The following is a 24,636-nucleotide window of genomic DNA, read 5'->3' as shown; positions in this document are numbered from 1 at the left end:
ACACTATCCTGATCAGTTATTAACAGTTCATTCATACTTACTAGCATTTTGGATATCATAGCAGTCTCTGGCTTCTTGGTCAACTGCTCGCTCTTTAAAAGAATTTTTAAGTAATCTCTACACCTCAGTCTCAAATTTATAACCCCGAGATTAAGAGTTGCACACTCCACCAACTGAGCCCGTCAGGCACCCCAGTCAACTGTTCTTCTCTTATAGGTAATACTATTGGTTCACTTTTCCCCATCCAAATTGAAGTTCTGTTCATTTAAAAAAATTTATATCTTGCTGAACTATGTTGTTTATATGAATAACTTATCATGCTAAGTTTTATGTACTTTTTTTGTAATCAAACAACAATTTTAAAGTAAGTTCCATGCCACATGTGGGACTTGAACTTAGGACCCTGAGATCAAGAGTCACATGCTCCACCAATGGACCCAGCCAGGCACCCCTATGGGCTCGTTCTTTACTGTTACTCTAGAATTTTACTCTTCAACGTTCTGTACAATCATACCTTATGTTTCAGCACTCCCAAACATAGACCAACAAAACAAGTCAAACAAGCTCTCTGATACCCACCCTTTTTTTCTCTTAGTGTAAACAGTGCTATATAAATGGAAGGTTATTAAAGCATCTTCAAGAACATTAGCTTAGGGATGCCCAGGTGGCTCAGCGGCTGAGTGTCTGCCTTCGGCCCAAGGCGTGATCCGTGATCGTGGAGTCCTGGGATTGAGTCCTGCATTGGGCTCCCTGCATGGAGCCTGCTTCTCCCTCTGCCTGTGTCTCTGCCTCTTTCTCTGTGTCTCTCATGAATAAATAAAATCTTTAAAAAAAAAAAAAAAAGAACATTAGCTTATAAATTCATGGGTCAGCAGATGGTCTGCCAGTAAGATGGAAATATGCACCTCAGTGCTTCAGATTGCCCATTACTACAATATTTTGTTCTTATAAATCCTAGGACAGCACCAAGCTATAAAATAAATATATCAAGTTTCTATTGTTGTTTTAAATCGTGCTAATTTTACTTTATTCCATTTCATAAAACTTGCTTAAATATACTATCAATCAATAATTAAGATTATTAAAATAGAAAGCATGTAGAGCAGACTAAGAATGTCGACTTTTAATAAAGAAATTGTGACTGATTACAGCAAAGAGGTCACCAACAAGGGATACCAGAGGGCAGCAATAAAATAAAAGTCTTATGTACAGTCTCACTTATCAGTTTAGGGATTAACTTGTCACACTGCTATCGCCCTGATAAAGTGAGGCAACTACAGCTAAGGAGGGAAATGAATATAGAGCACAGATGCTACAAGCAGCGCACGAAAAAAGCAACAGATGTCAAACGAATAATTCAACAAATGTTTGTCTAACATTTTATCAACAGGAAATCTAAAATAAGTGAGTGTTCCCTCCCTAAAATTTCGTAACTTGATGCATCATAAAATGCTGACACAGCTTCTAATTTACAGACTAAATTATGTATAGTATAGTTTGAAGTCTCTTTATTTCTTTACATATGAGCATCAGCAGACACTGATAATACCATTATGAACCTGTATTTGCATTAATCTGAAGTACAGCCGACAGGCTAAATGTGAGGAGGGAAAAAAGGGCAGCCCGGCGCGGGGTGTGGGGTGTGGGGTGTGGGGGGGTGTGCGGTTCAGCGCCGCCTTCCGCCCAGGGCCTGACCCTGGAGACCCGGGATCCAGTCCCACATCGGGCTCCCTGCATGGAGCCTGCTTCTCTCTCTGTCTCTCTCATGATGAAATCTTAAAAAAAAAAAAAAAAAAAGAAAGAAAGAAAGAAAGAAAGAAAGAAAGAAAGAAAGAAAGAAAGAAAGAAAAAAAATACAAAGAGGACTTCCTAGCTGAAAACTACCTTCTTCTGTACCTCAAATGGGTGAAAAATGCACGACCATATCTAGCACCATATTTAGAGAAAGGGCAAAGGTACGGTTAAGCCTCCTCCAACCTCCCAAACAAAAAAACAAGCTCAGCAATTGAAAGCGTCTTGGAAACCACTTAGTGATACAGAAATTTACCTTTCAACAAAAGCAAGGGTTAAGTCTGATTCACAATTCCCCTTGGCTGTAACTGTACCGAAAAACTTGTTTAGGAAGCTTCAGATGCCGCGGGGAAGTGTATTTCAAGACCCCAGGAAGGGGCACCTGGCTGGTTCGGGTGGTTGAGCATCTGCCTTTGCTTTGGCTCAGGTCGTGATCTTAGGGTGTGTGGGGGGGTCCCCTGCAGGGAGCCTGCTTCTCCCTCTGCCTAGGTCTCTCTCTCTGTGTCTCATGAACAAGTACAATCTTTAAAGGCCCCAGGAGAACCTCCATCCACCGGCGAGCGCGGAGCACTCAAGGTTCCGCTCCCGAGGACTCCACGCCGATGTCGCTGCAGCACTACCGGCCCAGCGCACCGCCGCACGCGCTCCCTCCAGGATTCGGGGCCGGAGAACGCTCCTGGGAGGAGGGCAGGAGAATCATCATCATCATCTTCTTCTATCGATCCAGGAACTCTGGCACGGAAAGCGTGAACCACCCAAGGTAACGATGTCGTCACCAAGGGACGACAGGAATAGAACCCAAATCCCTGGGCTCCCAGGCTCGTGTTTTCTCCTTAATCGTGCGCTCCTTCCCACTCCTCCGAGAGCACCAGGTGCGAAGGGTCGGAGAAGGGAGCGCACACCCGGAGCCCGGTCGGCGAGGCCGCCGCCGCCTCGCTCAGGGGCCCCCGGACCCACTCCGCGGCGCTGGCCGGGGACGATGAAGGCAGCCGCGGCCGCGACCCCCGGCGACCAGGAGCTGGAGCTAGGTACCGCCCCGCTGCCCCTCCCCCCGGGCCCCGCGCTCCCCGCGCTCCCCCGCTCCCCCGCCGGGCGGCCCCGCCCCGCCCCCACCCCCACCCCGCGGAGGGGCGCGCGGGGCGCCTTGCTGCGTCTCCGCCGCTACCACACCTCCTCGGTGGGAGCACGGGCCGGTACCACGTGCGCTCCGCGGGGCCCGCCAGGACGGGGCGGGATGGAGACCGCACGCCGAGAGCCCTCCCCGCTCCCACGGCGCGGCCGTCCCCCGGGCAACCTCCCGCCGAGGACGCCTTCCGGAGCGCGCGCGGCTACGCACCCCCCCCGCTCCCCGCACGCCCCCCCCCCCCGCCCCGCGCGGAGGACGCCGGCGCGCGCGCACTGCGGGCCATTCCAAACCGTTACTCCGCCCGCCGGGGTGGGGCCAAGCCCAACGGCCGAGTCTGCGCAGTTGCGCCCGGCCGGCTCCGAGGCCGCCGCGCACTACAAGTCCCAGAAGGCAACGCTCCGCGGGGGCGAGCAGCCGCCTTACCTGCCGCGAGTTCGTTCCACCGGCTGCTGGTGCTCTCCCCGTTCCCCCGTGCCCTCGGGTCTCATTTCTGTAGTCAAGGCTTAGCACCTTCGACCTGGAAGCTCTTGGCGTACCCCCCTTTGTCTCCCTCGAACTATGCCAGACGCCCTCACCGGAGTTGGGTAGTGCACCCACCCGACAGAGGGGAACCTGAGGAGGCCCAAGCCGAGGCAGCTCGGTCGCACTTCCGCCTCGCGGGCTCCGGAAGGGAGCGCGCACGCGCGCCCTGCGACTCCGGCGCGGTTGACTTCCGCTCCCACTGTGCCCCGCGAGCCGAATCATGGATCACACTGGTAAGGAGGCGGAGGCAGCGGGGGTCCCGGGTCCATGCCCCCTCGGCCGGCCTGGGACTGGCTGCCCGGCGGGCGGAGCGGGGATGCGCTCGCCCTGCAGCGCTGGGGGGTGGCGGTGAGAGAGAAATCCCACAGACCCCTCCCGGTGCCCGGCAAGGGCCTGCCGTTTCCCGGCCTACCCTCCGGTGTGGTACCTACAGCCTCGGTGCCGGCAGCAGCCGCCGCTCTGGTGCTGCGGAGCTCCCCGCCCGCACGGTGGGCGGCGCGGCCTCGTGGGGACCGGGGCGCGCTGCCTCCTTTTTTTTTTTTTTTTTTCTTTTTAAACCGTGGTGCCCCGCTCTGCGTTTCGGGTGCCGGCGGGCAGACTCCAGGCTCAGGGTCGGGGCGCGGGAGGGGGCTGCGGGCGGGCGCTGCGGGGGGCGCTGCCGGTCCTTCGTGGACCCGAGGCGGAGCGGGGAGCCAGGTGAGAGTTTTCGGAATCCTGCTCGGACCGGCTTTTCTGTCTGAGCCCAAAGCCTGCTCCGCGCTTCGGCTGTGGTCCTTACTCCTCTTTCGGGGGCGTTTACAAAGGAGAGCTTAAATTCAAGATACCCGCATCTCTTTCTCCAAGTAAGAAGGACTCCGCTCTTCGTTGTGTGTTGTTTGGCTTTTTTTTTTTCATCGTGGCTTTTGGATAGTGAGTGAGTGAACCTGGGGCTGCTGTTCCGTGTGGTTCCATCAGCCATATCCTAAGTAGGATAAAAGGATACTTCTTGTATTAAGTATTGGGTAAGGTGTTCTCAGTCATCAAATGCCTACTTAATTTTGTACATATAGGCGTAAAATTATTTCTGTCTATAAAATTTAGTGAGTGCTAGTCAGCAAAACCTATGCCAGACCCCAGTATGCCTAGAGAGGGAATGATGGACTTGGAAACCAGGCCAACTGCGTTCCTGGCCTCATGGAGATTACATTCTGTTGGGAAAGACACGATAGAGAAGTTTTTGTTGTTGTTGTTGTTTTTTAACCTAAGCATTACAGATCATGATGAGCGCTTGGAAAAAAAATTAACAGCGTCTGTGGTAAAGACTAAAGGAGGAGGCTTCAGAGAGAGTGGTCAGGGAGGGTCTTTCTGGATTTCTAAGCTGAGATATGATAGATGAGAAGAATCCCTGCATGGAATTAATCAGGAGTAAAGCGTGTCTAGCAAATATGAAGACTCTGAGGAAGGAAAACGTAGAGGTCAGTCAGCTACAGCTTAGCAAGAAGCAATGAGCCCTAAGAGATTGGAAGGGACGGTGGGAGTCAGATGGTACAGGACTTTGAAGGCCGTGGTAAAGATTTTATTTTATTTTTTAAAGATTTTATTTATTTATTCATGAGAGACAGAGAGGCAGAGGCACAGGCTGAGGGAGAAGCAGGCTCCATGCAGGGAGCCCGATGTGAGACTCAATCCTGGGACTCCAGGATCACGCCCTGGGCTGAAGGCAGGTGCCAAACTGCTGAGCCACCTGGGGATCCCTGAAGCCATTGAGCAGGAGTACAGGAGGAACATAATTTCTTTTAAAAACACAGTAACTTGTTTGTGGAGAATGGTGTGAGAGACAAGACTGATAGAAAATAGTTTAGATGGTGATTGCAGTAGAACACTAAGAGAGGCTCGGTAATGAAGTTGGTTCGGTTTAAAGAAAAGGGGAGTGGGCATATCGAATGTTGTGGTGGAATTCAAATAGGAGCTTTGTGAGAGAAAGGAGAGATGACTACCTTTCTGGTTTGAGCAGCTAGGCAGTGCCCGTTACTAAGTTGGGGAAAACTTGGGAGGAAAACAGACGTCTTTTTTTTAAGTGGTAAAGGGAGACTTGGGAACTTGAGAATGAGATTTTTGGCTGCAAAGGATGAGCTGTGTACGAGGATATATAAGGGGAGATGTCAAGTGGAGATCAGAGGAAAGATCTGGGTTGAAAAATATGTATTTGAGACTTATGAGCAGGTAGCTGTTGTTTTAAGGAATGGGGATGGATGAGATCACTCAAAGAACAAGAATACAGAGAAGAAGAGGGCCAAGAACCGGGCTGTAAGGAACTCTGGTTTTGGAAATTTTGTAGAATTGAGATCTGGGACCTTGGTGTTAGAGTAGTAAACATGCAACTTCAGCAAAACACTTCTCATTACAGCCCCTTACTAGAATTGAGAGTGAAGCGCCTTCCACAGTTTAGAGGATAGTATGTTAGGAAGTTGTAGTGTGGCTGGGTGTGTCTCTGAGTATTATCCTAGTTCTCCAAGTTAAAATGTTGACCAGAAAGTAAGAGTCATCCTGGCATGAAAATATTCACAAATGATCTGACCACTTAAAAAATTAGTTCCTACTCAGATATCCCTGCTGCTCCTTTTCTGTTTTTAAAAGATTTTATTTTTAAAGTAAGCTCTGCACCCAACCTGGAGCTGGAACTTACAACCCCTAGATCAAGAGTCACATGGTCTATTGACTGAGCCAGCCAGGCGTTCCTTTTTCAATTCTTTTAATTTTGTTGTAAGCCATTGTCCTTGCTTTCTATCCGGAAATGGTATCACATCAGGAAATGGTATCACATGCTGTATATTGACTGATTATAAAACTTGCAAAAGATTCAGGTTTTCATGGAATTCATAAACATGAATTTGATAACTGAAGCACAACTAAAACGGGCAACTGGGATGTCTGGGTTGCTCAGCGGTTGAGCATCTGCCTTTGGCTCAGGGCGTGATCCCGGAGTCCTGGGATCGAGTCCTGCATTGGGCTCCCTACCAGGGAGTTTGCCTGTGCTTCTGCCTCTGCCTCTTTCTCTGTCTCTCATGAGTAAATAAATAAAATTAAAAAAAAAAAAAATCATTGGCAAGTGAGGAAGTGCCAGTTGATTGAAGACATTATGATCAGGTAGGCATCTTAACGGAAAAATTTTAATGTGGAGGGTTTAAGAGAGGCCCTTGAGGAAATTGACGAAACCCTTGAATATTACGCAAAAAATGACTGATTTTATGATCATGCTGAAAAGTCAAACATATAATGAAGTCTATCTTCTAATAGCATTTTGCCAGGAAAAACTACTCCAAGAAACTCCAATTAATACTTGATTCATTCTTTAGGTTGTTCTAAGAATCAGCAGTTAGTTATAACAGAAATCTAAATTTTGTAAGATATTTCTTGGGTTCCTTTAATTCAGGATAAAATTCTAAACACATCTTTTAAAAAAATACTATCATGTAAGAGTGTTACTCCTTTTTAAAGTGGATTCACCTTAAATGACAAATTACAGAGGTGCCTGGCTGGCTTTGTTGGTAGAGCGCTTGACTCAATCTTGGGGTTGTAAGTTCAAGCCCCACATTGGATGTAGAGATCACTTAAGAAAATCTTTAAAAAGTAAAAAGTAAAAATAAATGGTCAGTTATATTTTTAGTTCTCATTTTCTGTGTAAAATCCAAGAACTTTTGTGGTTACGGGATTTATATTTTTAGTTGGCATGTTCAAGAAGAAATTGCTGTATTTTCTGATTTTTAATTAAAAAAAAAAAAAGGCAAGCCCAGAATGATGTCACTGTTAAATGCTGTACTTTGTTTATGGGCTTGCAATTTGTGAGTAGGTGGCAAGGTGTTAAGGGGCAGTAGACTCCCTAGAAGTTGTGGTGGACTAAGCAAGCAATTGTGACAGGTGTTCAGGGTGGTGGGAAAAGGATTTGCAGTAATGAAGGGTTGGGATTTGGTCATTCCACTAGATAAAACCATTGAGTCTTTCTAGTATCTGAAGGACAACATTGAACTGTTAAATATCTGTCTACATTAACTTGCTTTTCTACTTTATTGGAAAATCAGGAATACCTTTTGAGAAAGAAAAAAAAATGATTCATGTCTTTTGGCTTGTAGATACTTTTACATAAATAACTGTAATGGAAGCAGATGAAATACATTATTCAACTTGTTAATACATGTAGTGAAGTTTGAAGGTTGACCAAGTTGGGTTTATCCTAACTGGGGATTTTAGCTAGCCATGTAATTCCTTTCCATGAGTTTTTTCTTTGAGGATTAGCTTTTGTAAAAGTAATAGCAGAAAGCAGACTGAAAGAGATTGGAATTAATTATTAATGACCTATTTTGAATTTTGTTCTAAATATTGTCCAGAAAGAGGGGCATCTGGTTGGCTGGGTCAGAAGAGTATGTGACTCTTGATCTTGAGGTCATGAGTTCAAGCCGCATGTAGGATATAGAGATTACTTAGATAAATAAAACTTAAAATAAGTATTGTTCAGAAAGTATTGTTCAAAGCAAATTGATGTGAATTTAACACGTGTCTAAAATCCTAGTACCCTTGGAGGTCATTAGTACTAGGTTACTACTTCCTAATTTGGCTTTATTGAATGCAATGTGGACAGTGTGCCTATCAATCTTGATAGTACTATCTCCTGCATGGCAAGTTCAATAATTTATCACATTTAAAACATTACTATTTTAAAAAATTATTTTATTTGCATTTCCTACTTTAGGGCATTTCCCTTTGTGTCTTTAGTAGTAAAGGTGAATATTTACTGTATTGTAATATTTTGTCAGACTTGAAACAAGGGAGGCTATTAACCTTCGATGGAGTCAGTTCTATGAAATAATGCTCCTATTACTCATGAGAAATGAGTTCATTTATTTCATAGCTAGTAACAAGCAGAGACTTAGAAAGTGTCTCTTGTTTACATTTAGTTTAATTGCAGAAATTTTGCATACCCTTAAACTCTAATTTTCCGTTATGATGCTGTGCTGCTTACAATAGCACACTCACATTATATATCTAGAAAGGTTATAGCACAAATACATGATTGCATGTTTCTGCTATTAAATGGTGTGATAAGTTTTGCTATCCTTGAATACTTTTTAGAAAAACTATTTTACACTTAAGGAAATAATCACTTTCCTTAAAACTAACTTCATTTTCAAATGCATTATTTATTTAATTTTGCCATTGTCAGTGTTAGTTTTGTGTTTTGTTTTATTGATTGTCCTAATGTAGATTCACTTCGTTAACTTTAACAAGTGTTTTGTGTGCTTGGTGGAGATAGGGATGATTTTCTTTCTTTTCCTCCTTCTACTTCCTTTACTTTTTTTTTTTTTTTAATTTTAAAAAATCTCTTATAGTTAAAGACAGAAGTTCTTATCTCATAGTTAAAGACAGAAGTGGCTTATGAAGGGTCTTATGTTTCCTGCAAACTCTTCTGGAATCACATAAATTTTTATTGTCTACTTTTAGGGAGAGGTTCTATAACTTTTGTCAACTTTTTAAAGGGTTCTTTGTCTCAAAAAGCATTGCTTTAAGGTTTTATCTAATGTAGAGAAAATTAATGTTTAAACTTATATAGCATAATATTTAAAATCAGAACCTACATATTTAGCCCTTGATAATGTTGGGTATGTTACTTTAATACCTGTGGCAGAATAATCTTCAAAAGAGGAAAACTAAAAGAAATGACAACTTTTTTCTTCTGACATAGACAATGAGTTACAAGGCACTAATAGTTCTGGATCATTGGGTGGTCTTGATGTTCGAAGACGAATTCCTATAAAGCTCATCTCCAAACAAGGGAACAAAACCAAAACTGCGCCTCGAACTCCAAGGACTATAAACAGGATGCCTGCAAAGGCTCCACCTGGTGATGAAGGTAATTTGTTTAAACTGACAAGTCCAAAAGTCTTTCTTTTGTATCTAATTCCAGCAAATAATCCATGTGGTCTTATTTATTAATTTACTAATAATGACCTTTTTTTATCTTAATTGTCTTCACTTTTTTTCAGTCTTTCTGTTTGACTTCTCATTTTGGCATGTACTTTCCTGTATAGTATTTTTGTTTTTTTCTTTTGTTATTGAAAGTAACACTGCCTGTTGTTTGAAAATAAAAAAACCTAAATAATACTGCAGAAAGCATAATATGAAAAGTAAAATTTGTTCCTCTACTTCGACAGTACTCCACCAAAATGATTTCTGTTACAACTTTTTTATAGTATAGTAACTTTTTAATGTATTACTGCCCTTTTTTCATGTAAGATGCATTTGAAATTTTTCCACGTATCAGTATATACAGATGTACTCATTTAAGAAAATAGGTTTGGATATTTCTTTTTTATGGATATGCCGTAATTTAATAGTTTTTATAACTTCTTTGCTGTTAAAAACAGTGTTGCAGTAAATATTGTACGTATAGCTTAGCATGTATACTTGAGGTAGAACTGCATGAATTTGGGTATTTTATAAGTTGATGGATACGGTGCATTTTAGAATTTAATGGATATTGTCAAATGGCTCTATAAAAAGTATATCAGTTTATATTCCCATACACCAATATCGTGACTACTAGCCTCCTAAAATTTTTGTTTTGATATACATTTCTTCAATTATGAGTGGGGTTGTGTCTATATCTTTTCATAGTATTGGGCATTTCTTCTGCCTAGGATCTACCTGTTCATATCCTCTAACCGTTTTTTACTGTTTTCTTGTCTTTCTCTTGACTTTTATTAGTTCTTTACATATTATTAAATTGACTCTTTGTCATATATTGTATAGATTCACCATTTGTCTTTTGCATTTTCTATATATAATTTTTTTTTTTTTTATAAAATTTCCTTTTATTGGCATTGTTGTCTTTTTTTTTTTTTTTTTTTTTTATGATAGTCCCACAGAGAGAGAGAGAGAGAGAGAGAGAGAGAGGCAGAGACATAGGCAGAGGGAGAAGCAGGCTCCATGCACCGGGAGCCCGACGTGGGATTCGATCCCGGGTCTCCAGGATCGCGCCCTGGGCCAAAGGCAGGCGCTAAACCGCTGCGCCACCCAGGGATCCCTCTATATATAATTTTTATTGTAGAGAAGTTTGAAGATTCTGTGTTGTCAGGTACCAATCTAGTCATTTCTGTTAGGACTTCTTGGTTTTATTTTATTTTTAAGATTTTATTTATTTATTCATAAGAGACACACAGGGAGAGTCAGACACACAGACAGAGGGAGAAGCAGGCTCCATGCAGGGAGCCCAACGTGGAACTTGTTCCTGGGACCCCAGGATCATGTCCTGAGCCAAAGGCAGACACTCAACTGCTGAGCCACCCAGGCATCCCGACCTCTGGGTCTTATAAAATTCTTAGAAAGGCCTTTCCCCTATTTCATGAGCACAAAATAATTTGTCTGTCTTGCCCTTTAGCACAGGGTCAGCAAACTATGGCCTGTGGACCAAATCCAGCTCAGTCTTTATAAAGTCTTATTGGAACATAGCCATGCCCATTCATTTAAGTAATGTTTATGGTTGCTTTCACACTATAATGGCATGGTTGAGTAATTGCAAGAGACCAACGCAGCCTAAAATATTTACTTACTTAGCTTTTTACAGAAAAAGTTAGCTGGCACTGGGACATTTATGGACATATATTTGGTTATTAGAAAAATAAAGTGGAGTTTGGCGGCTCTATTTTTCCCTCTAAAACAGTTAGCTGTTTGTCCCAACTATTGAGTGATCTGTCTTTTCTCTGCTGAGAATAGGAATCCAATCATTATCCTACATTAAAGGTCTAAAAGTATTTACGTCTATTTCTGGATTTCCTGTTCTATTCCAGCAATCTGTCTGTATTTCTTTTTGGAACCAAATGTTTTAATTATACCTCATATTATGATTCCTTTTATTGTAGGGTATCTCTCCCCATCTAAACAAGTATATTTGAAATCCAATGTTACAAATTGGAGTGGTAGCAATTAGGGCTGCCCCTCACTATCCATAACCTAGGCTCTCCTCTCTTTGGTCTTTTTGTTTCTTTTAATAATTTCTAAAAACAGCACAGTAATCTGCACATAAATTCTTGTTGGAATAATCCAAACGAGGCAAAAAAAGCTAAGAAAGAAACCCCTTCTATCCTTTTCCTCTCAGATACCCCTCATTCCCTCTTCTCTCACTCCTCAAGCCCCATACCCTTCTTTTGTTGTTTTTAAAGATTATTTATTTATTAATAAGAGAGAGAGAGAGAGAGGCAGAGACACAGGCAGAGGGAGAAGCAGGCTCCATGCAGGGAGCCTGACGTGGGACTCGATCCAGGGTCTCCAGAATCAGGCCCTGGGTTGAAGGCAGCGCTAAACTGCTGAGCCACCTGGGCTGCCCCCCATACCCCTTCCTAAGGGGAACTACTCTTATCATTCTTTCTCCTAATAGCACAAACTGAGACTAAAGATAATTTTTGAATATTTTAGTTTAACTTATTTGGGGTAAAAAATAAGTGGTGTTTTTCCTAGGCATTGATCAAAATAGGGAGTTTTGGGTGCTGATATGGGGTTTGGTGTATGGTTTGGTGTATACACACACACACACACACACACATATATATAGTTTAAGGATAGGAGCACAGATCAGACTACTCTGAAAAATGATTACATGCTCCTCATTTCCTTTTCTGTTTTGGACAATAATTTTCTGTATTTTAGATAAATAAAAGAAATTGATTTTTCTTATTTTGAGTTTTAGATGACAGCATCTTTTGTAAGGTATAAATGGGTCATATTAAGAGCCTACAGCCACTTGTTTGTAACTTGTAAGAACACTCTTTGAACTCTCTTTTGTATTGGAGATAATTAGCAGTGCACTGAAGTGTCCATATCATCTTCAAAAAATTCTTACATCATTGTATTTGTGCGTATGTCCATGTGTCCACCCATACACAGGTGCTTGTAATTTAACCATGTTTGAGTAAAGTTAAAACTTGTGTGCTTGGGCTACTCTGTTTACCAGTTCTAGGGCCAAAAGAGACACGAGAAGCTTGGCATTTTGGAGGGATAATGTGTCTTCTCAACTTTACTTTAGGTAATTGGATTATACCTAGAATTACCATCAGAGTGTCCATTGGTTTTCTGTTCTTTTGTATAAAATGAGAGGATGACGATCAGGGTCAGAGAAACTGAACCCATTTGATCGTCGTAACGTTATTAGTATATGTAGTGTAGAGGAGGATACTTGTGAATAGGTAAGATATGCCTTCTGCCTTTTGGATGATAAACCAGGGAGAGGTTTTAATTGAAAGGATGAAGTATGAATATGTTGTTATTTCTAAAAACAGGCTCAGTTGTAAGACTGAAGAAGAGGATACCTAATTTACTAAGTCTAAGAAGAAAACCTACAGAATTATTTGTTTCCATTATATGCTTTTGGCAATAAAATCAGCCTTTTGCAGCATGACACCACTTTGGTAGGTAGATTAGAGTAAATGGTGATCAGTATCTTAGAAGTTGGTGCAACAAATGTGCTGATGGCAAATAGTAAAGTTTTATACTAGAGATAATCTGATGAGTTAATAAGAGCACTTGAATGGGAGTGAAGAGTTCTGAGGTATGTTCCTGGCCCTACCACTAATCCATGTGTTGAGTTATTGTGGGTCTCCATACTACAATATTCTCAGTTAGAAAATAAGAGAGTTGGACTAGATGGTCACCAAGATCATTTCTAGCTGATTTATTTTTTTATTTTTTTAAAGATTTTATTTATTTATTCATGATAGACAACAGAGAGAGAGGCAGAGACACAGGCAGAGGGAGAAGCAGGCTCCATGCACCGGGAGCCCGATATGGGACTCCATCCCAGGTCTCCAGGATCGCGCCCTGGGTCGAAGGCAGGCGCTAAACCGCTGCCGCCACCCAGGGATCCCTCTAGCTGATATTTTAAACTCAATTTAACTAATCTTGATTATCTTGTCCTTAGAAGAGCTTTGAAAGGCATCAGATGGCTCTCTCATTGTACAGGTCTGTGGTGAGTACATGTACTTCCAAAATGAAATTTAGGATTTTAAAAGTTAATCCTTAACACTTTCTTTTTTCAGAAGGATTTGATTATAATGAAGAAGAACGGTATGACTGTAAAGGGGGAGAACTGTTTGGAAATCAGCGAAGATTTCCTGGACACCTCTTTTGGGACTTCCAGGTATAACTAAAAATAAAAAATTTTATTAGAACAATAAAATATCTTAAATATTTTATTATAATCAGAATACTTAAAGAATGGTATGAACTTTTATTAAAGCTATTACGCTTTTTAGAACACTCAAATCATTTATTAATGCCGTATATCCACTAATTTAAAAAATAATTTGAAGTAATTTTCTGTAAAGTCAAGTAAAATCAGTGACCATAAGCACTAAAAGGAGAAAAAAAAAAAGACGCCGCTAATGATGTGGAATATATGGGAATTATACCAAGAAACCTTTATTTCTAATTGTTTTAACAACTTTTATAAATACTAACCAATTCATTGCCTAATTTATAAATGTAACTTTTAGAAATGCTTAAAAAGGAAATTTTAATTCTATCATTTCAACAGATAAACATCTTAGGTGAAAAGGATGATACACCAGTTCATTTCTGTGACAAATGTGGATTGCCTATTAAAATCTATGGGCGAATGGTAAGTATTACTATATTAAATCTGTTTTAGTAACTGTAAACATTTGCATAGAGTTGGGATTTTGAAATTTAAGTAGATAGGTTTATCACTGTTTAATGACTAAGTTCGTGACATTTTAGTGAGTATGAAATAGCTAAGGGCAATTTTGGGATAACATCATTTATTATGGATAATTATGACAAATTCTTGAATTACTTGAAAAATACTAAGGAAACTAACTTCTGAAAACTTATTTCTTTGGACTGTTTTGTATTTATTAGTATACATTTATTATAGTTTGTTAATGAAACATTTTTTTCTTGTTTAAAGAATAAGATCAGTTACTCGTTTCTGAAGGCTATAATTTTAAATGTAAAACTAATATTTATAATTTCTGAGAATTGAATTCTGATCCTTAAAACAATTACAACCCCAGATGTAATTTTACAGTAATTTTGACACATGCTCCCTCAAAAAAAGATGGTTTCATATTTGTGTTTGAAAAAAAAAATTGAATTCAGTAACATATATGCCGGTAGAGAATGCAGTCTTTGCTGTGTAACATAACTAAATAACAGCAATGGATTGTGAGTTTTAAAATGGTCTAACATCATTTTACTGTGTCCTTCAGATTTGTTTTTAGATTTTTAAAAGTTTATTAGCTACCAGAGAAGAATGCTACTTACATTAAGTGTAGGAGATATTTGTAATTTTTTTACTTTGGAATAGTTTCAAGAGGGGCAGGATAAGATAAAACATGGTTTTGGTATTCTTCTTTGGGAGATTTTTTTTGAAGTTATTTTTTTAAATTAAATTTTTTTAAAATTTTTAATTGAAGTATAGTTGACATATTCAAGTGTAAACACAGTGGTTTGATAATTACATACATTACACTGTGCTCACCATGGTAAGTGTGGTAACCATCTTTTATCACACACAGTTATTACAATATTATTGTCTCTATTTCAGTATTGTGTATTTCAATATTGACTATGCTGTACTTTTCATCCCTGTGACTTGTTTGTTTTATAATTGGAAGTTTGTACCTCTTAATCACCTTCACCTATTTTTGCCTATCCCCCGCACACAACTACTAGTGTGTTTTTTGTATTTATGACTGTTTCTCTTCTTGTGTTTTGTTTTTTACGTTCCACATGTAAGTGAAATCATACGGTATTTGTCTTTCTCTGTTGTCTTTTTAAATATTTATTTATTTATTTATTTATTTTAGAGAGAGAGCTCATAAGTAGGGGGAGGGGGAGAGGGAGAGAATCTCAAGCAAACTCCCCGCTGAGTGTAGAGTCCAACTTGGGGCTCGATAACACGACCCTGAAATTGTAACCTGAGCTGAAATCAATATTTTTATTTATTTAATATTTTTATTTATTATTTAACCGACAAAATATTTAACTGATGGAACCATGCAGGCGTCCTTGTCTTTCTATGGTTGACTTTACTCAGTGTAATACTCTCTGGGTTCATCCACATTGTCACAAATGGCAAGATTTAATTATTAAGTATTTTTTTAATTTGTATTTTTATTATGTGTATTATTGTTGTTTTCATTGTATTATTATTTTTTGTATTATTATAATTTTTTAATATTCCATTATGTGTATGTACCACATCATTCTTTATCCACTTATCTATCATTGGACACTTGGATTGCTTCCATATCTTGGCTATTATAAATAATGTTGCAATAAACATAAGGGTGCATATACCTTTTCGAATTAGTGTTTTTGTTTTCCTCAGGTAAATTCCCAGAAGTGGAATTACTAGATTCTATGGTACTTCAAGTTTTAGATTTTTTGAGGAACTTCCATACCGTTTTCCACAGTGGCTGCACCAATTTACATTCCTACCAGCAGTGCATGGGAGTTCGTTTTTCTCCACATCCTCACCAACATGTTATTTCTTGTCCTTTTGATACTAGCCATTCAGACAGTTGTAAGGTGATACCTCATTGTGCTTTTGATTTGCATTTCTCTGATGATTGGTGCCTACTGGCCATCTGTATGTCGATTTTGGAAAATTGTTTATTCAGGTCCTCTGTCCATTTTTTTTTTTTTTTAAAGATTTTATTTATTTATTCATGAGAGACAGAGGCAGAGAGACACAGGCAGAGGGAGAGGAGAAGCAGGCTCCATGCAGGGAGCCCGACGCGGGACCCGATCCCAGGACTCAAGGATCACGACCTGGGCTGAAGGCAGCGCTAAACTGCTGAGCCACCCAGGCTGCCCCCTCTGTCCATTTTTAATCAGATTATTGGATGGTGTTTTTGTTTGTTTGTTTGTTTGTTTGTTTGTTTTGGTATGGAGTTGTATAAGTTCTTTATGTGTTTTAGGTATTAACCCCTAATTGAATAGATCATTTGCATATTTCTTCTCTCATTCACTAGGTTGTCTTTTTGTCTTGTTGATGGTTTCTTTGCTGTGCAAAACTTTTCAGTTTGTTATAGTCCCAGTTACTTACTTTGCTTTTGTTTTCTTTGCTTAAGGAGATATCTAGGAAAATATTGCTAAGATTGCTGTCCAAGAGATTGCTGCCTATATTTTCTTTTAGGACTTTTATTGTTTCAGGTCATACATGTAGGTCTTTAATCCATTTTGAGTTTATTTTTGTGTATGGTATTAAAAAGTGGTGCAGTTTCATTCTTTTTCTATGTAGCTGTCCAGTGTCCCAATACCATTTATTGAAGAGATTGGGTTTTCCCCATTGTATATTTTTGTTTCCCTTGTCATAGATTCATTGATCATATAAGCATGGGTTTACTTCTGGGGTCCCAACTCTGTTTCATTCATCTGTGTCTGTTTTTGCCAGTACCATAGTTTTGATCACTACAGCTTTGTAGTATAGTTTGAAACCTGGGCTTGTGATACCTCCAACTTTGTTCTTTCTCAAGATTGCTTTGGCTGTTTGGGGCCTTTTGTGGTTCCATACAAACTTTAGGATTTTTTGTTCTAGTTCTGTGAAAAATTACATCGAATCTGTAGATTGCTTTGGATAATCTGGGCTTCTTCACGTGCTTTACATCCTAGGAACCACAGGATGAAAGTCGTAGCATTTATATTTCCAGAAAGTGTAAGCAGATGCACATGTATACGTTTATTGAGGAAAGAGCCAAAGGTTTCATTATATTCTCAAAGTGTTTTGTTACTGAAAAAGGTTAACTGTTGCTTTTCTGTAACTAGTACTTAATGTTTATTTTGATGAATAGTTCTCAGGTGCCTTCTATGTCTAGGTTATTGTGCTTATGGTTATTTTTTATGGAAATATTTTACATTCTTGTATGCTAATACAACTAATATGTCTCTGTTCACAGATTCCATGCAAGCATGTTTTTTGCTATGACTGTGCTATTTTACATGAAAAAAAAGGAGATAAGATGTGTCCAGGGTAAGATTATCATTACATTTTTAAATAATAAAGTTTGTGATGAGATGAATTGTAATCTAGGTTAAAGGCCTGGGTATGATATAAGTCAGCAGCAGGATATCAAATATGCAGACATGGCTGATCTTTCTTTGTGAGCCCAGAGTTGGCCATAGCCTTCTCCTTAGGATAGGGCTAGATAGCTATTTGTCAATTCAGATTGGCCAAAACAAACAACATTTGTCATCACAAAATTACTATTATAAATGAGAACAGTTTTGTTTTGTTTTATTTTGTTTTGTTTTCTGATGGGATACGTGAGAGATAGTATCAAGCAGTGATTGAGAACAGGGACTTTGGAATTAGAATTCTTGGCTTCAAATCCCTTTTCTGACATTTATTAGCTATGTCCCTGGTTGTTTCTTCATCTGTAAAGTGGAGCTAATAATAATATCTACCTCCCTGTGTTGTTGTTAGAGCTAAACTAGTATATATATAGTACCTTACATTTGATAAGTACTGTGTTAAGTATAAGTTATTATTTATTACCTCGAAATCTTATTATTTATGTCTGGAGTATTATATCTTAGAACACGATCGTGGCATCAGCTCAGATAAGTTAATGAAGAAGATCTAGAGGTATTGGTTGCTACTGATCTGATTTGGGATGATCTTGAGAGATCCAGAATAAGGAATTTTTATATCAGTTTAGAATCCCTGATAGAAGGCTAAAGAAAGCTTTGAGACAAACTTCCTTGGGACAACTGTAAGCTGCTGAGATTTTATAACCTGGGTCAGAAGCTATCCCAAGATTGGTAGTATTGGTTGATAACAGAATTACAGATAGTTCCAGGATGATTTCTTTTTTTGGTGTAGGAAGATTGGCATCACTGAGAGAGAAGAGATGATTCAATAAGTATTCTAATATTAATATTTAAAAAGGAATTTAGGTTTCAAGATATTAAGTGTAACTCCTCAGTAAGTACCTCACTAGTTAGCCCTTAGCTATTTGAGAACATAAGCCTATCTGGCTTAACAGACTCAGGTCAGGAAATGAAGAAATGGCAACCCAAGTTATATAAATATCATACACTGTTGCTTTTAAGCATCACCCAAAACAAAGTACCTTATATCCTGTTACTGTAGAGATATTTCTGAGTTTACAGCAAATTAGGAACAAGAAATGGGAACTGTGCCGAATGGGACTAAAGGGAAGCCTGCTAGGATCAAGGAGTGCCAGTCTTACAGCAAGGACGGAAATATGGACACAACTCAAAATAAAAAATATAGAGCCATTTAATATAATTTCAAAGGACCTGACACACATATTCAGTGATCATAGCTTGTGTCTCTGTATATGTAGTACTTAACTAGTGATTCAATTCTGTCACTTTCATTGTTTCCTTTATCCTAAGGATATTCTTTAAGGTAGGGCAAAATAGAAAAACACTGTGAGTTAGGTGGAATGCATGTTTTAACCCCATATTGCAGATGAAGAAATAAGCAAAAAGATTAAGTGACTTTTCCAAGATTACAGAGCCAATGCTTGACCTCATTTCTTCTGATACCTAGTTCAGTCCTCTTTCCACTATTTCCAACAGACTACAAAGGCAAATGTGGATTAAATACAGTGAATGAAAAAGAGTTGTAATTTTGACCCTGAGTCTTTAAGAAAATACTGAGTTAAATTTAGTGCCTACAGTTTAGAAAGGAGTGTTTAGTATTTTTTTAGTAGTGAAATTGTCTGGTAACTCTTCCTTAAGGGACTCTTGATAGTTTGAATTTAAATTGTTCACATTGTTTAATATTAGGAACCCTGATAACTGGGATGATCTTACTAATTTCTGTAGTCCTTGCGGTATCTTTTACTTAGTGTTATTTGCTCAGCACATACTGACTGCTCAATAAATACCATACAGGTTTGAATTCTAGGACTATGACAGATCTTTGGTTTAACCTTTCTGGATATTTTTGCAAATGGATGTAAAGCGTAGAGTTCTTTGAGACAACAAGATCATTCTAGGCCTTAGGAAGAATGGGTCTCTTTTTAAAACCTAATCTGGGGATCCCTGGGTGGCGCAGCGGTTTAGCACCTGCCTTTGGCTCGGGGCGCGATCCTGGAGACCCGGGATCGAATCCCACGTCGGGCTCCCGGTGCATGGAGCCTGCTTCTACCTCTGCCTATGTCTCTGCCTCTCTCTCTCTCTTTCTCTCTCTCTGTGACTATCGTAAATAAATAAATAAATAAAATTAAAAAAAAAAAAACCTAATCTGTTTGATGAGCACTTCTCATTTTTTCTTCAGAGTTCTGAGGTTGGTAGAAATGCTGATGCTTAATAGGGAACAGACCGCAGAATGGGAGAGAAGTTAAGGGTTCACTTTCTGTAACTATAACTTTTAATTGTGAACTTCTGCAATATTTTCCACAACTGGTTTTTAAAAACAGGCCTATTTGTGAAATTATGTGCATTGTCTTTGTAGTTTGCTTTTAGTAAATCAGTTTTTTCCCCTTCTAATTTAGCTGTAGTGATCCTGTGCAGCGAATCGAGCAGTGTACACGAGGTTCTCTCTTCATGTGTAGCATTGTTCAAGGGTGCAAGAGAACATACTTGTCTCAGCGAGACTTACAGGCTCATATCAACCACCGCCATATGAGAGCTGGAAAACCTGTTACCCGTGCTTCACTTGAAAACGTTCATCCTCCTATTGCTCCACCACCAGCTGAAATCCCTGATCGTTTTCTGATGCCGCCAGATAAGCACCACATGAGCCATATCCCGCCAAAGCAGCACATCATGATGCCGCCACCTCCTTTGCAACATGTGCCACACGAGCACTATAATCAGCCACATGAGGATATTCGTGCTCCTCCTGCAGAATTGTCCATGGCTCCTCCTCCACCTCGTTCGGTCAGTCAGGAAACCTTTCGTATTTCAACAAGAAAACACAGCAATTTAATAACTGTCCCTATTCAGGATGACTCAAATTCAGGTGCTAGAGAACCACCACCTCCTGCCCCAGCACCTGCTCACCACCATCCTGAATATCAGGGTCAACCAGTGGTATCGCACCCTCATCATATTATGCCTCCACAGCAACATTATGCACCACCCCCACCTCCTCCACCACCAATAAGCCATCCAATGCCACATCCTCCCCAGGCTGCAGGTACTCCTCACTTGGTTTATAGCCAAGCTCCACCTCCACCAATGACCTCTGCTCCACCACCAATAACCCCTCCCCCTGGACATATTATTGCCCAGATGCCACCTTATATGAATCATCCTCCTCCAGGACCTCCCCCACCTCAACATGGTGGTCCACCTGTAACTGCACCCCCTCCTCACCATTATAATCCCAACTCTTTACCCCAGTTCACTGAAGATCAAGGAACTCTGAGCCCTCCATTTACACAACCAGGGGGAATGAGTCCTGGTATCTGGCCTGCACCGAGAGGGCCACCTCCTCCTCCACGAATGCAGGGTCCGCCTTCTCAAACCCCACTTCCTGGACCACATCATCCAGATCAGACAAGATATAGACCGTATTACCAATGATTAATAGTGCTTTGAACTGAAGATATGATGAGGAAAAAAAAAAAACTTATGTATAGTCAATCTTTTAATTAAGCTTTTGACTGTTTTGGGGAAGGAAAAGCACCTCTTAGTGAGGTGACCGTAAAACACTTAGGGTCTTGTCTCTTAATATGGTTTTAAATCTTGACCTTAGGATTGATTTCAAGTACTATACTGTAGCGCAGATAAGTGGCTCAGTTGAGCACAGCTATATTTTAACAACTTTGTTCCCCTAGCGTGGTAAATTGACCCAGAGGTGACCATTTGTAAAAAAAATTTGAGAATTTTTCATTGTCCACTTTCAAAAATATTGCTTTTGTTAAATCCAATGTTTAGTTTTTCTTGTGATACATTTTGTTAACCTGTGTAAAAGGATTAAATTTCAAAATGGTTGTAAAAATGCTATTTTTATGTGAATTTAAGTGCAGCCACATACTGTTTTTTAAAACCATATGTTTTACCACTAATTTCCCAAAGTTACAATAAAATCCTAAAAGTAAAAATCTAGAATTTACTGTAAGGCAGACTGTTAAATGGTAAAGAATTATTTCACATTTTAGGCACTGAAATTTTGAGGTATATTAAGTATATAATGCACTTCACTTGGATGCCTTTTCATTTTTAGGCAGCCTCAGGAGCACCAAAATACATTGGAATTCCATATTTATGTTCGTAATATTAAAAGGCATTAGTAATTATTTGGAAAGATATAGGCCAAAGTAATTGACTCTACAGGCTCCAAGCTGTTGGGGGATACTGTTACTTGTTAATGCTTTTTACTGAATGGTTGGAATCACATGATGCACCACATTTACTAATCTTAAGTAACATTATTTTATAGAACTGTTTAAATTGTGTTATTTAGATGAAGTGTGTTCTACTCTGCTCATTGTCTTAAACTAAATATTTAGGGCTGAATAGGCTTTGTATAATTCCTCATATCTTGGTAGAGTTTGATCCTGTGCTTTGAAGTGGATTCTTGTCTATTGGGTTTTAAAGTACAATTTGAATGCCGTCGAGGAATACTGTGTTAATGAAGGATGTTCTTGTAATCACAAACTTGTGTTGCTCAGGTTTCATTACTGTGTGATAAGGTTTTTTTTTTTTTTTCTCTAACTTGAAATTTTAAAACTATTATCTCCTATTCCTTTTATTGGTTAAGCAGTATAAAATTTGGAACGTTTTAAAATGGAGTCAACAGTGCAGACTTCCAGATGATTTTGTATTGGAGAAAAGTAATTACTAAATTCTGAATTTCAGAGCTTTATAAGGTGCCTTTAGAGTCAGCTTTTGCATTATAGGGGCTTGTTACAGTCCAGCTACGATGACCACTTACGTTTTATACAGAACTCATATGTATAAATCAACAGTCTTAGGATATTACTATATATCCTTTGAATAAACCCCTGTGAAGTATTTCCTCCCCCCTAAAATGGTGCATAATATAAACATGAAAAGTGTAGTATGCAGATATCATTTATTAACTAGTTTGTAGTGCATAAATCTAGAACATTTCTTTTTGACAAAGGGTGAACTGATGGCTAATTTACCATTTAATTCTGTCAGATAAAGGCAAAACAGTGTCTCCCCTTGGATCATCAGATGCAGAGGCATCTATGAACTTAGAGCTGATGTTAGAGATGATATCGATTATCATTTCAACCTTGACCAGCCGAAAATAACTAATACACTTTTTTTTTAAGTTAATTGAGTGATTTTTCACATCTAGCAATTTGAGAGTCCAGTGTAATGCAATATATCTAGTGAGAAATTCTTGTTATTAGAAGCGTGGGAGTGAAGTATGAACTAGTGTGAGATGGTGGTGGTGAGTGTTTCTGTCATTTTACTGTAGGTACTTGGACTGGTGCGAACTTGATTCCTTTTCATGCCCCTGTTTAGGAGCTGTTAAAATGTTACTGTTGAAAATCCAATACCATTCTTCATTTCTTGTAATAAGAAAATAGCCAAATTCACTTTAGAGCTTTTCATCTATTTATGAGGAGCTCTCCTGTTTTTACTGAAATTCACTAGAGTTGAAAGTGGTATGAAGCCACTTAGCCTATGTATTGGACAAAATAATTAGTATCATGATAAACTTCCACATGTTAAAGAGAATTCTCGTAGAGTTAAAAAAATGATTTCTTTTCAGTTAGGCTTAAAAAATATGTGTTATGCAGGGAGGCAGATCAGATGAATGTGTTGTAGCAGACAAAATTTTTAAATGGTGTTAGACTTGAATTCATCCAGTTATTGTTTGAATGAGGGTGGGTGGGTAGAAGGATAACAAAATTACTGTTAGTGTTTCTTTCCTTAAGGAAAAAGATGTGAATCCCAGCCTTATTTCAGGGAAGCCTTTGAAGCTATGATGGACATAAGTCTAAATTAAATGTATGTATGTTTCATTATATTGCTCTTAAGACTACTGAGGTGGCAGTTTAATTCTTAAAAACAATAAAATGGAAGCATAAATACTATTTTGCCTAGATGAATTTTTACCTAATGATGACATATTTGGGAGAATGAAATTTTTTTGTGTTTATGTGTTGATACAACTTTTACAGTAAAATTAGATTCACTTTTCTTGAGATGAAAACCAGCAAGTCGAATGTTCAAATTTCTTCAGTGGCATGCTTGTTCACATTATAATATAGTATTTGGGGGAGCTATCAGTTGAAAAACCATGAGAAACTATATCCATTTTGCCCTGTAAAAACCATTTGCTCAAAATTATTGTGTAAATATGAAATACCAGTGAAATACAAGTGGAAAAGATCATTTGAACGTAATTTTTAAACTCTAAGTAACTTTACTAAATGAGATATACAGAGCTGCTGTAGACTTTGTTCTAACATACTGGAAGAGTGTCCTACCTCTTTCTGGAAGAGTACTCTGCTCCAATCTCCTGAAAATTTTGAAAAAGTCCTGTATTATAAGTACAGTTGACCTGAACAACGTGGGAATTAGGGGTGCCGATCCCCCTGCACAGTCAAATCCACATACGACTTTTGATTCCCCCAAAACTTTGGTAATAGCCTGATAACATACACGGTTGGTTAATACATATTTAGTATATTATATGTATTATATGCTGTATTCTTACAATGAAGCTAGAAAAAAGTTGTTAGAAAGTTACAAGGAAAAAAAAAAAAAAAAAGTTACAAGGAGAAAATACAGTACAATACCATATAGAAAAAAATCCGTGTATAAGTAAGTGCGGACCTGTGCAATTCAGACCCCTGTTGTTCAAGGGTCAGCTGTACATGGAAGAAATCACAAGTACCTAGAATAAAAATATACTTTTCTAATTATTAGATTAGCCATCAAATATTGATGTTAATTGAGGAGGTTTGACAAACATACTATATTTTGACCAAAGTGGATTTATTTTTCTTCACTGGTTTGTAACTGTAATCTGTTAAATTTTGGTCTAGAAACTAAGTAGAATTTACTTATGACAATATATGCACAATCTAATAAAGCAATATTGGATATACTTCGCCTAATGGGGACAGAGAGGTAAGCCAGTGAAAATACTTGATATTAATAAAAACATTTGCATTTTCAAACAATTTTTGTTTTGATTCATGCCCCTTTAATTTTCTGTTGTTGAGGGGAAAAGTGTTAAG

At 39.1% G+C, this 24,636-nt stretch overlaps 1 protein-coding gene and 1 long non-coding RNA gene across 16 annotated transcripts in view; one reads left to right on the top strand and one right to left on the bottom strand.

Annotated features, from left to right (window-relative positions):
* Positions 1 to 3,605, bottom strand: part of LOC119864174 — a 46,274-nt gene extending 42,669 nt beyond the window's left edge. For 6 of the 10 annotated variants that reach the window (XR_005373152.1, XR_005373154.1, XR_005373155.1 and 3 more), the window contains exon 1: positions 3,341 to 3,605. This is a non-coding gene — a long non-coding RNA (uncharacterized LOC119864174). Of the gene's footprint in view, positions 1 to 1,820; positions 2,524 to 2,961; positions 3,103 to 3,340 lie in introns of those variants that run through there. The other 4 variants (XR_005373151.1, XR_005373157.1, XR_005373160.1 and 1 more) reach the window with 4 other exon arrangements.
* Positions 2,406 to 23,484, top strand: CBLL1 (Cbl proto-oncogene like 1). Of its 6 annotated transcripts, none has more exons than XM_038562698.1 (6): positions 2,406 to 2,551; positions 9,156 to 9,323; positions 13,501 to 13,601; positions 13,998 to 14,081; positions 17,386 to 17,459; positions 19,957 to 23,484. In XM_038562698.1, exons 2-6 carry the CDS (start codon positions 9,293 to 9,295, stop codon positions 20,990 to 20,992), a joined length of 1,326 nt encoding a protein of 441 aa, XP_038418626.1. In that variant the 5' UTR covers positions 2,406 to 2,551; positions 9,156 to 9,292; the 3' UTR covers positions 20,993 to 23,484. The 6 variants fall into 6 exon arrangements, with proteins under 6 accessions (XP_038418626.1, XP_038418624.1, XP_038418623.1 ...); XM_038562696.1 differs by lacking the exon at positions 2,406 to 2,551 and adding an exon at positions 3,283 to 3,672 and having other exon boundaries at positions 13,504 to 13,601; XM_038562695.1 differs by lacking the exon at positions 2,406 to 2,551 and adding an exon at positions 3,286 to 3,672.
* Positions 23,485 to 24,636: the final 1,152 nt, after the last annotated feature.

The sequence above is a fragment of the Canis lupus genome, chromosome 18 (assembly GCF_011100685.1).
Source record: "Canis lupus familiaris isolate Mischka breed German Shepherd chromosome 18, alternate assembly UU_Cfam_GSD_1.0, whole genome shotgun sequence".
In the NCBI taxonomy this organism is placed as follows: domain Eukaryota; kingdom Metazoa; phylum Chordata; class Mammalia; order Carnivora; family Canidae; genus Canis; species Canis lupus.
This window is presented reverse-complemented; position numbering and strand designations above follow the sequence as displayed.